The 13,142-nt window shown below is 39.0% G+C and overlaps 1 protein-coding gene across 11 annotated transcripts in view; it reads right to left on the bottom strand.

The window, feature by feature from the left end:
* The window catches only part of LOC107789417 (uncharacterized), a 37,674-nt gene that overhangs the window by 14,852 nt on the left and 9,680 nt on the right, over positions 1-13,142 (bottom strand). For 7 of the 11 annotated variants that reach the window (XR_012707464.1, XR_012707463.1, XR_012707458.1 and 4 more), the window contains exons 5-8: positions 12,880-13,083; positions 11,495-11,566; positions 11,313-11,418; positions 10,810-11,213 (exon numbers count right to left, since the gene is read on the bottom strand). Coding sequence is in view for 2 of the 11 variants with exons in the window: in XM_075249349.1 (XP_075105450.1) it covers positions 11,317-11,418; positions 11,495-11,566; positions 12,880-13,083 (378 nt within the window). In the remaining 9 variants the exon portion in view is untranslated. Of the gene's footprint in view, positions 1-10,699; positions 11,214-11,312; positions 11,419-11,494; positions 11,567-12,879; positions 13,084-13,142 lie in introns of those variants that run through there. The other 4 variants (XM_075249349.1, XR_012707465.1, XR_012707466.1 and 1 more) reach the window with 4 other exon arrangements.

Genomic DNA, 13,142 nt, shown 5'->3' with positions numbered 1-13,142 from the left:
TCTTAATTTAATTTCTTACTTGAATTTCTTAATTTAATTTCTTAATTTAATTTCTTACTTTAATTTGTTACTTTAATTTCTTACTTTAATTTATATAATGGATTTACTTAGGGCGGCCAAAAAAGCGTGCACTAGAGGTGGTAGTAAGAAAACTTCAAAAAGAACAAGAGGTGGTGTTTGTTCTTCTAGTAGCTTTACACATATTTCTGAAAGTTCACCTGAAGATTTAAATGTAGATTATGAGCGAATGCAAGAAAATTATGGTGTAGATGATGATTTAGATGCTTTGTTAGATGATATTCAATCACCCAATAATCTTGACACACACCACCTACACCTGGTAATGCTAGTCAAACTCAAAATGTTAGGGGTGCAGGTGCAACAAGTAAGCCTCCTCTCCCTATTAAGAAGAATCAACGATTATGAAGTAAGTGTTGGATGTTTTTTGAAAGATTAGAAGATCAAAAAAAATATGTAAAATGTAAAATTTGTAGTGAACATTATAAACATGAGCCAGGTAAAGGAGGGGGAACGAGTCAACTTCGTAGGCATATGGAAGAGAAACACCCTCTTGAATGGGGAGTAGATGAGTTATCTGGGCAACAAAGACTTAACCCGAGTACTGGTGGGTTATTTGGGAAATATGATATTAAGAAAAATCGGGAAGAATTAGCTAAAATGATTGTTTTAGGTTGTTTACCTTTTAGTTTTGCTTCTTCACCGTATCTTGTTACTTATATTCAAAGAATTTATAACCCTATGTTTAAAGGTATTCCTAGAAGTACTTGTAGAGCTGATATCTTTAGGCTTTTTGGACAATATCAGACATATATACGTTATTTGTTCGCAAGTCTTCCTTGTAAAGTTTCTCTTACTTCTGATATTGGTCGTGCTGTGAATGGAAATGATTATTTGACTGTTACATGCCATTGGATAGATGATAATTTTTGTATGCAAAAACGTATTATTGCTTTTAAATATGATGAAGATCAAAAGTCATACTGGTGCATTTATAAGTAATACTATACATGAAGTTGCTATATTTTATAATCTTGCAGAAAAAGTTTTGTGTATGTCATTTGATAATGCTTCTAACAACACTGCTGCTATTACAATATTAAAATTGCATCTACACCCACCAATTCCTGAAATATTTCATGTTAGATGTGCATGTCATATTTATAACTTGATTGTGAAGAGTGGCCTTGAATTATTTAGAGATGAAATTACTTTAATTAGGAGAGCTGTTGGTGTAATTCAAGGAAATAATAGAAGTGCTAGATTAAATGCATTTAAGGAAAAATGTGTACACTATGGACTAAAACCAAGACTCATGCCTGAAGAAATAGTTACTAGGTGAAATTATACTTATTTGTTCTTAAGATGTTGTTATAAATATAGAATGCCTATAACTGAAGTTGCTAATTCTCATTGTACCGATCCGAACCGTTTGTTAACATCTAGAACTTGGGAAGTCCTTCATGACGTTATACAATTTTTACAAAAATTTTATGTGGCTACACTTGAGTTTTCTGGAGCTTATTATCCTACCATTTCAAATGGTTTAGTTCATATTGCTGAAATTTCTCTTTTACTACATAATTTGAAGCAGAAAGAAGGATATGCTACTGTTGTTGAATCTATGCTAGATAAGTTTAAAAAGTATTTCTACCCAATTCCCTATATTTACCTAATTGGTGCTATTTTAAACCCTACTGTCAAAATGATAAAGTGTCGCCAATTAATTAGAGCTTTATATACTTATATGGATATTGGCCCAACTGAAACTCCTGATATTGACACTTGTATTTCTGAGCTACACACACATTTACAAACTTTATATAATTATTATGCTAATATTGTTGATGCTTCTTCGGTTGTAGATGCAAATATTTCTTCAACTAATCCTTCAACATCTAGAACAACTATGGATGATGATGATTGTGTTCAAGATTATCAGATTTGGTCTACACTAGGAGAGCATCAACAAACCAGTATCAGAAATATTGATGAACTACAATTCTACTTGCAAAAGTCACCAGAGCCCCTCACAAAGGATTTTCTACCGCTGAATTGGTGGAGGATCAACTCAAATCAATTTCATGTTCTTTCGGCCATGGCTCGAGATGTGCTAAATGTGCCGATTTCAACAGTCGCATCAGAGAGCGCATTTAGCCAAGCAAGGCAGCAGCTAGGAGATACCCGTCATTCATTGGGCAGCAATGCTTTGGAAATTCTAGTGTGCTTCAGAGATAGGATAAGATCAGAACGGCGAAATCAAGGGCATGACGAGGTAGACGAAGAGGAGGACCAAAAAATTGGAGATATAATGGTTTAAGGTTCCGATTCAACCAATCCCGGAAACCAAGAACCTCATGTTGACATGGAAGAACGTACAAAAATGATGCAAAGCATGTGATGTACTATTTCTTATTTTTTTATAATTATTGTAAACTTTTAAGTTTTAATTTGCAAGTTCAAAAATAAAAAAAAATCAAAAAAGAACTTGCAAATTAATTTGAAATATTAAAAATATAAATGAAAGCCTTCGGAGTTTGTTCCTTAGATTTGCTTATTGATCTTATACTCTTATTAAATAATTTTTTGTAGCCACTTACTTTCCAATTTCAATTTTATAATTATAAAATACAAATTTCAAATTTAAAACTTTAAACTTTAAATTTCAAAGTTTAATTCTAACCCTTAAAAGTTTGCAAATACTTAACTATCAATAACATTGAATAAGAAAAATAAAATTTAAATTTAAAAAAAAAAATGAGCCCGGCCCACCCGAGCCCGCCAGAGCCCTAACCCGTACGGGCCCACAAAAACCCGAAAAATCCTAGCCCTATAACAGCTCGTTAACCCCAGCCCGCTAACCGAATGGGCTGGGGTTTTTCCCGTTCAGCCCATCCCAGCCCGCCTGATAAACACCCTTAAGTTTACTCAGCTATTTCTAGAGAAGTTTCTCCCCATCACTAAGAGAAAGGCCTATTGGAGGTAGTTTGAGCGTCTCCAGCAGGGTTCTGTGACCGTTACTCAGTATGAGACCAGTTTCATCGACTTGACTTGTCATGCTCTTATCATTACTTCCCACTGAGAGAGAGAGAGAGGGTGATGAGGTTCATTAAGGGACTTATCCCGCCTATTCGACTTCAGTTGGCCAAGGAGACGGGAAGTGAAATTTCTTTTCAGGAGGCAGCCAATGTGGCCATGATAGTTGAGATGGTTCTATCGTAGGGAGGTGGTCAGGGGTCTGACAAGAGGCCTCGTCATTCAGGCAGATTCGGTGGCGCCTCGTCTGGAGGTAGAGATTGTTTTGGTAGAGGCCATCCTCCTAGGCCTTTTCAGTCAGCACTTCAGGTTTCTCACGGTGCTTTAGGTGGCCGTGGATCTCATATGCAGTATTCTAATCAGCAGTCCTACAGTGCACCACCAGCTCCTATCAGTGCACCGCCGCTTCAGAGTTTTCAGGGTCGTCAGCCCTAGCAGCCGAGGGCTTGTTTTACTTGTGGCAAAACAAGGCACATTGCTAGGTATTTCCCTCGAGCATCAAGCAGCTCTCAGCATCAGGGTTCCCGTGCCATGGTTCAGGCACCGAGTGTTCCACATCCCGCCCAGCCAACTAGAGGTGGGGGTAGAGGTGCTAGAGGTGGAGGTAGAGGTATTAGAGGTGGAGCTCAGGCCGCTAGAGGTGGAGGCCAATCAACAACAGGCCATCCTAGAGATGTAGTTTAGGGTGGTGGGGCCCAGCCCCGATGGTATGCTCTTCCATCTAGGCCCGAGGCTGAGGCTTCCGATGCAGTTATCACAGGTACTATTCTGGTTTATAGCAGAGATGTTCAGTTTTATTTGATCCAGGATCTACATACTCCTATGTGTCGTCCTATTTTTCACCATATCTGGTCATGCCTAGTGATTCTTTGAGTGCTCCTGTTTATGTGTCTATACCGGTAGGTGATTCTATTGTAGTATATCGAGTCAACCTTTCATGTAAAGTTGTGATTAGGGTTCTTGAGACTCGTTTGGATTTGCTTCTACTGGGCATGGTGGATTTCGATGTCATATTAAGGATGGACTGGTTATCACCTTACCACGCTATCTTGGACTGTCATGCCAAGACTGTGACCTTAGACTTGCCAGGTTTACCTTATTTAGAGTGGAGATGGACTCCTAGTCATTCTACTCGCTGTGTTATCTCTTATATGAAGGCTCGACGTATGGTCAATAAGGGGTGTTTGGCCTATTTGGCCTATGTTCGTGATTCTAGTACTGAGGTTCCTTCTATTGATTTTATGCCCATTGTTCGTGAATTTCCTGAGGTATTCCCTTCAGACCTACCGGGTAAGTCACCCGACAGGGATATTGACTTTTGCATTAATTTGGCTCCAGGCACTCAGCCCATTTCTATCCTACCGTATCGTATGGCCTCGCCTGAGTTGAAAGAGTTGAAGGAGCAGTTGCAAGACTTGCTTAAGAAAGCTTTCATTAGACCGAGTGTTTAACCTTGGGGTGCGGCGGTGTTGTTTGTTAAGAAGAAGTATGGATCGATGAGAATGTGTATTGATTACCGGCAGTTGAACAAGGTTACAATCAAGAATAAGTATCCATTGCCGATGATTGATGATTTGTTTGATCAGCTTCAGGGTGCCAAGGTATTTTCGAAGATTGACTTGAGATTTGACTACCATCAGTTGAAGATTAGGGCATCCGATGTCCCTAAGACAGCTTTTCGCACTCGGTAGAGGCATTATAAGTTCTTGGTGATGTTATTCGGATTGTCAAATGCCCCAGCAACTTTTATGGATTTGGTAAACTGAGTGTTTAGGCCTTACTTGGATTCGTTGGTGATAGTCTTCATTGATGATATTTTGATCTACTCCCGTAGCCGGGAGGAGCATGAGCATCATCTTAGAGTGGTTCTTCAGACTTTGAGGGATAGTCAGTTGTATGCCAAGTTTTCGAAGTGCGAGTTCTAGTTGAGTTCAGTGGCATTCCTGGGTCATGTTGTATCAGCGGAGGGTATTCAGGTTGATCCTAAGAAGATTGAGGCAGTCAAGAACTGGCCTAGACCAACATCAGCTACAGAGATCCGAAGTTTCTTAGGATTGGCAGGCTACTATCGTCTGTTTGTGGAGGGGTTTTAATCTATCGTAGCCCTGATGACCAGGTTCACCCAGAAGGGTGCCCAGTTCAGATGGTCGTACGAGTGTGAGGTGAGATTTTAGAAGCTCAAGACAGCTCTGACTAAGGCATCGGTGTTGGTTTTGCCTATAGGTTCAGGGCCTTATACAGTTTATTGTGATGCATCTCGGATTGGACGTGGTGCGGTGTTGATGCAGGATGGCAAGGTCATTGCCTATGCTTCGCAGCAGTTGAATATTCATAAGAAGAACTATCCGGTTCATGATTTGGAGTTAGCAGCCATTGTTCACACGCTGAAGATTTGGAGGCATTATCTGTATGGCGTGGCATGTGAGGTGTTCACGGATCACTAGAGTCTGCAGTATTTGTTCAAGTAGAAGGAGCTAAATTTGAGGCAGAGATGGTGGTTGGAGCTATTAAAGGACTATGATATCACAATCTTATATCATCCGGGAAAGGCCAATGTGGTGGCTGATGCTTTGAGTAGGAAGTCAGCCAGTATGGGCAGTCTTGCTTATATTCCGGTCGGTGAGAGACCGCTTGCTTTGGATGTTCAGGCTTTGGCCAATCAGTTCGTGAGGTTGGATGTTTCTAAGCCCAGTCATGTGTTATATTGCACAGTCGCTTGTTCTTCTTTATTGGAGCGTGTCCGAGATCGGCAGTATGATGATCCTCATTTGTGTGCCTTAGAGACATGGTGCAGCATGGAGGTGTCAAGCAGGTTACCTTAGGAGATGATAAAATTTTGAGATTGCAAGGTCGAGTTTGTGTGCCTAATGTGGATGGGCTTCGAGAGTTGATTTTAGAGGAGGCTCATAGCTCCCGGTACTCTATTCATCCAGGCGTCGTATCAGGATTTGCGGCAGCATTATTGATGGAGAAGAATGAAGAAGGATATCCTTGCATATGTGGTTCGGTGTTTGAATTGTCTGCAGGTTAAGTATGAGCATTAGAGGCCTGGTGGTTTGTTCCAGAAGATTGAGATTTCTGAGTGGAAGTGGGAACGTATCACTATGGACTTTGTAGTTGGACTCCCACAAACTCAGAGGAAGTTCGATGCAGTGTGGGTTATTGTTGACAGGCTGACAAAATCAGCACATTTCATTCCTGTGGCAGTCTCCTATTCTTCCGAGGGGTTAGCTATGATCTATATCCGGAAGATTGTTCGTCTTCATGGTATGCTTGTGTCTATCATTTCGGACCGAGGTACGCAGTTTACCTCACATTTTTGAAGGGCAGTTCAGCGAGAGTTGGGCTCACAGGTTGAGTTGAGCATAGCATTTAATCTTCAGACGGACGGCCAGTCCGAACATACTATTCAAATTTTACAGGATATGCTCCGAGCTTGTGTCATTGACTTTGGAGGTTCGTGGGATTAGTTTCCTTTAGCAGAGTTTGCCTACAATAACAACTACCAGTCGAGTATCCAGATGGCTCCTTATGAGGCTTTGTATAGTAGGGGGTGTCGGTCGTCAATTGGATAGCTCGAGCTGGGGAAGCTCGGTTGTTGGGTACGGATCTAGTGCAGGATGCCTTGGACAAGGTCAGGATCATTCAGGATAGGCTTCATTAGTCTAGGAAAAAGAGTTATGCCGATCGCAAGGTTCATGATTTGGCATTCATGGTCAATGAGCGGGCATTGCTTCGAGTGTCGCCTATGAAGGGCGTGATGATATTTGGGAAGAAGGGCAAGCTTAGCCCTAGGTTCATTGGTCTATTTGAGATTCTTGATCGAGTGAGAGAGGTGGCTTACAGACTTGCGTGGCCGCCGAGCTTACCAGCCGTGCATCTAGTGTTTCATGTGTCCATGCTTCGGAAGTATCATGGCGATCAATCCCACGTGTTAGATTGTAGCACTGTCCAGTTGGACAAGGACTTATCTTATGTGGAGAAGCTGGTAGCTATTCTAGACCGGCAGGTTCGTCAGTTGAGATAGAATAGTTTTCCTTATGTTCGTGTTCAGTGGAGAGGTCAGCCTGCTGAGCATCGACCTGGGAGTCTGAGTCCGATATGCCGAGCCGTTATCCTCATCTTTTCCCCGACTCAGATACTTCCTTCTTATGTCCGTTTGAGGACGAACAATTGTTTTAGAGGTGGAGAATGTGATGACCTAAAAAACAAATTCCGTGTTCTAAGGCCTTAAAACCTCTTTCTGTCTCACCTCGATTTGCATGCATAGTCTGGGCGCATAGCCAGAAAGCCAATATGTGAAAATCTGTGAAAAATGATGAATTTTAACTTTAAAATGAATTAAGTTGACTTCGGTCAATATTTTGGGTAAACGGACCCGAACCCGTGATTTAATGGTCCTGGAGGATCCGTAGGTAAATATGGGACTTGGGCGTATGCCCGAAATGGAATTCTGAGGTCCCAAGCCCGAGAAATGAATTTTTGAAAGAAATTATTTTGCTGAATTAATTATGAAGTAAAGAAGAGAATTTATGTTTGAAACCATTGGTATCGGGCACGTATTTTGATTTTGGAGCCCGGTATAGGTCTTATATGTGATTTAAGATGAGTCTGTAAAATTCGGTAAAAAATGGACTTGAAACGACATGAATTGGAGCATATTTGAGAAAGTTGAAAATTTTGAAGTTCTTAAGAAATTTCATGATTTTGATGCTAAATTCATAGTTGTTGATGTTATTTTGGTGGTTTGAATGCACGAGCGAATCCGTATGATGTTTTTAGGTTGGTGGGCATGTTTGGTTTGGAGCTCCGAGGGCTCGGGTGAGTTTTGGATAGACCCCGAAGTAGAATTGAACTTGGAAAAATTGCAGGTTTCAGCTATTCTATTGCAGGCCTGCAGGCTTCGCACTCGCAAATGCAAGTTTGCAAATGCGAGGGCTGGGTCACAAATGCGAACTAACCCAGGCCAGCCTTCCCTCGCAAATGCGAGTTTTCCATCGCAAATGCGATGTCCCCCCAGTTACTGCCTTAGTCGCAAATGCGACTCCTGTATCACAAATGCGACTTCGCATTTGCGAGAGGTCTATCGCAAATGCGAAGAAGACCGGAAAATAGACTGGGTCGCAAGTGCGACATTTTGTTCGCAATTGCGAAATGTCTCAGAATTCTGAAGGATTCGCAATTGCGAACCCTGGTCGCAATTGCAACATCAGAGACCTGTAAATTCATAGCTTAGACGCATTTCAACCATTTTTCACACTCTTTCAAAACCAAAACACCCTAGAGCGATTTTTCAATTGCAACTTCTTCTCCAAATCGATTGTAAGTGATTTCTAACTAGTTTTCTTGTCTCCTTAACATCTTTTCACATGATTTTAACTCAAAATCAATGGTTTTCATGGGGAAATTGGGTGTTTTGGGTAGAACCTTGGTGTTTCAAATTTTTGGGATTTGGACCTCGATTTGAGGTCCGATTTCAAAACAAATCATATATTTTGGTTCGTGGGGGAATGTGTAATCGAGTTTTGATTTGAACCTCGGGTTTTGACCATGAGGGCCCGAGGGTGATTTTTGAGTTTTGGGTAAAACTTTGAAAAACTTATTTTCATGCATTAGAATTGATTCATATAGCATTTATTGACGTAATTACGTAATCTATGGCTAGATACGAGAGAATTGGTGGGAGAATCAAGAGGTAAAGCGATAACTGAAACTTGAATTGTGTTCGTGGCATCGAGGTAAATGTTTGGTCTAACCTTAGCTTGAGGGATTAGGAGTCGTGTGTTATTTGCTTTGTGTTAATTGTGGAGTACGACGTATAATCATGGTGACGAGTATCTATACGTCGGTGTCAAGCATGCCCGTGAGTCTTGTATTGTAATTGTTATGACTTCGTTGTGGTTTATTGCGCTTCGTATGAGGATTATCATTATTGTTCCCTTGTCGGGATGTTATTATCATTATTGTTCCCTTGCCGGGATATTATTGTTCCCTTACCGGGATGTTTGTTTTGATATTATTGATCCCTTGCCGTGACCCTTTTTTTTATTGGAATTGATAAAAGAAATAGGAGCGGGTTGCACGCCTGCAATGGTAATAAAAGAAATGGGAGCAGGTTGCATGCCTGCAACGACAATATGTGATATGGGAGCGGGTTGCATGCCTGCAACGGTAATAAAAGAAATGGGAGCGGGTTGCACGCCTATAATGATAATCTGTGAAATGGGATCGGGTTGTATGTCTGCAACATTAATATGTGAAATGAGAGTGGGTTGCACGCCTGTAACGGTAATATGTGAAATGGGAGCGGGTTGCACGTCTGCAACGGTAATATGTGAAATGGGAGCGGGTTTCACACCTACAATGGTAATATATGAAATGAGATCGGGTTGCACACCTGCAACGGTATTACATGTGTGCTTGTTTCTTCTATTTCTTTATTTTTACTGGTAATTGATTTATGGCATTCCTTATGTTTCTCTACTATCGTTCTGTTGTTACCCGTTCCTCCCCGCAACATGTTTGCCCCGCCCAATTTTAATTGTAATTATCTGCTTCTATTTCCGCTGTATATGATTTAACTGCACAGGTTTATTTGGTAGTCTGGTCCTAGCCTCGTCACTACTTTGCCGAGGTTAGGCTAGGCACTTGCCAGCACATGGGGTCGGTTGTGCTGATACTATACTTTGCACTCTTTTGTACAGATCCCAGTGCTGTAGATTTTGGACCGCAGTAAAGGTGCTGTCTTTAGTCCACACAGGTGACCAGAGGTAGTCCTGCTGACGTCCACGGGCCTTGGCGTCACCTCCTATCTTTCCTTTATCCTGTTTCCTTTACTTATTTCACAAATAATGTAACCTTTATCTTTCAGACTTTGTATGCAGTATTCTTAGACCGTTTGTGAAACTGTGATACCAGTTCTGGGTAGTCGATGCTCAAGAAGTTGTATTGGATATATATTCGGATAATTTATTGCATTTCTTCCGCTTATTGTAAATTCTGTCGTCTACACGTTATTGCTTCATAATTGTTAAAGAATATTAAAAGATAATTTGTTCAAATAGTCGGCTTGTCTAGCTCACATTAGTAGGCGTCATCACGACTCCTGAGGGAGGGAATTCCGGATCGTGACACACCTGCACGACTACCCATCATAGGTGCGATATATGCAGTACCATCAATAACACTTCTTGCCCAAAAAAATCTGAAATCAATCCGAAACACTTGAACCCCATGGGCCCCAATCCAAAAATTTATACAAGTATAAAAACCTCATACAAAAGCTCAAAAAACTTAAATAACATCAATAATCTTGAATCAACCATCAAAACTCACAGATTTTAAAGTACTTAAGTTCTAATTTTTAACTTTTACAATAAGCGCCGAAACGGCCTCGGGTTACTCGGTACCCCAATCAAACTTGCGTACAAGTCTAAATCATCATACCAACTTGTCAAAATTGTCAAAACACCGATCCAAAGTCATTTACCAACAATGTTGACCGTGGTCAGCTCCAACCATTTTAAAGCTCAAAGATGAGAGCATTAAAATATACTAATAAAGTTTATACTAAACACTATCTGCAGAAATATTAATGGTTCTATAATGCTTCATGTCAGCATGATTTCATGAATGGAAGAAACGCAGAAAAAGAGCAGATTTTATTACAAAAATCAATAGTTTTTAACTTAAAAAAACAGCAGCTTTACAGTTGCTAAAATATGAATTTTAACCTAGGAATAAAGTGATACTAACCTTGATTTTTGCTACCCGTAGAAGGTCGACGGATCAGTTGATTAGCAGCTTGTGCAGAGGTAGCTTCTCCTAGTGACAAAACAGTCAATGTTGCTAGTATGTTTGGATTAATTAATCCTGCTTGTTGAAGTTGAGCAATTACATCTGTAGTAATTTCTTGTCGCATAGTTCTTTTTTGTTCCTCCATTTTTCGAATCCTTTCTTGTATTTCTTGCACCGTATCATTTGTGGTGTTTGAAGTCGGCTCGGAATGGCCCGCTTTTCCTTTCAAAGTAGTCTTTGTAACTCCACGTCCATATAATCTTAAACGTCCCGGATATTCAGGACCCATGACAGATGAAAACACATCAACAGATTGATTGCCATCTACACTTTGTTGTGTTTTAATTTTTTTCCATTTCAGCCTAACAAAGTAAATTCAACAAAAGAATTAAAGTAAAAAAGAATAAGGAAGAAGAATAAAAAAATGATCTCATCTAAAACTTGCAAATAAATATTCGTACAATTTTAGTAGTTGTATTTTCGTAAGTCCTTGTACAAACGCCCAGGTTTTCTTGCTCTTGTGGCCACAAAAATGTCTTTAAGTGAGACAGATTCCTTAGTTTTTTCCTAGTCGCATGAAAATGGATATAAGAGATCTTTAAGAAACACAAGTTTAGATATAATAATAAATAAGAGTACACACCAATTCATTGCGAATTACAAGAAAACTTGTTTTACCAACAGTGTGTGGATCCTTCAACTTTTTCCGATTCTCCTTGTTAATTTTGGATGATTTATGCAAACAAAATGAGTCAATACAATATATCTAAACAACACAATTAGTAGCATTTTGAAAAGAAAAAAAAAACAGAAGAAAAAAAGACAATATGTTCATAAAACAAAGTACATTTTTTTACAACTTCATCAAGAGGACCTGTAGGGTTTAGAGGAAACAAAGTATCTTTAGCAGGTTTGCTACTTTAGGAAAAAATGAAAGCCCCCTTTTAAAGTCCTATATATAGACATTGCCTCTAAGTTCTTAATCAGATTTGATTAGATTATATATAGATGACATAAATTTATACGACATACTTGTGTGTTTCACAGGTATAAACAAGTGCAATAATGGAGAAAACAGAAGCTAATTGTGAAAGGAAACTAGTTGCTCACTTGCTCAGTTCGAACACTAACCGCTATCACAGTCTTATTAATTCAATCATCTAAACATAGTAAGAATCTTTCCTATTGTCATGATCTTTATCCAACAACCAATTAAAGAAGATGAAAAAGAGTTCCTAATGGTTTCTACAAGTCTGGACATGTCCATTATACACAGATATTAGAATATACTCTCAAGGTATGACTTCAGTAAAGCATTACAATAGAATATTTTAACATATACATGGTTATGATTCAGATCATATATATTAACACTGCCTAATTTTTGATCTTTTAAGAACCAAATATATCTCAAAGACAAACCAAAATTATCTAAAGCAGATTAATCCAGACAGAAGAAAGGGGCAATGTATCATTCATGTATCGATTATGCTCAAAACATTACTGGTGACAACATGATAATCCTATTAGCATGATATCTATACATTATAATATTTACTTCAAGTCATAACCATTCAGTATTTAGACTAATAGACGAATTATCTATGTATTCGACATAAAATGAAACCAACAATAAATTAAGTTACTGATAATGATCCAAGAGAAAGATTGGAACATAAGCCAGCCCCATATTAAGTTAGTTATGGAGAGTTAAATTCAGTTAGAAAATAAAAAGAAAATATGTAGCGCACTAACACCACATTTCACATAAAACAGAACTGAAAATTCAGCACCAGATGGTGTAAAATATAAATAAATTGCCCAATTCAAGTATTGGTGTAATTGTCTGCTCCTAAATAGAAGTTTCCAGAACTATACGACAATACTATTTAGGACAACACAAATTTAAATTCATATGAAATATCCTACAGTGTTACCTACTGAAGAAAATTATTTTGTAACGCAATTAGAGTTCTCCAGTATTAACAAATTGTGGAGACTATTGTCAAGACCATGGTTTATATTTACCTGTAGTTTATCAAAACTCCAATATTTCAGGAGTTCTTTAAACTGATATTCTGGTATATAATCAGGTCTTTTTGTCATTCGAACATCATCATTTTGATAGGCATCATAATGATCTTTCTTCAGTTGACTTTTATGCCTTCTCCAAGCATTTCCAATTGAATATAAAGTCCATGTTTTTGTAGCATCTGGAATATCATACTTCGACTACAATTTGATTTCTTTGATTAGCGAAAATTGTAACATACTTTTAACAAGTAAATGAA

This window comes from Nicotiana tabacum, chromosome 3, assembly GCF_000715075.1.
Source record: "Nicotiana tabacum cultivar K326 chromosome 3, ASM71507v2, whole genome shotgun sequence".
NCBI classification, from domain to species: domain Eukaryota; kingdom Viridiplantae; phylum Streptophyta; class Magnoliopsida; order Solanales; family Solanaceae; genus Nicotiana; species Nicotiana tabacum.
The sequence above is the reverse complement of the archived record's forward strand: the minus strand, read 5'-3'. Positions and strand labels throughout refer to the sequence as shown.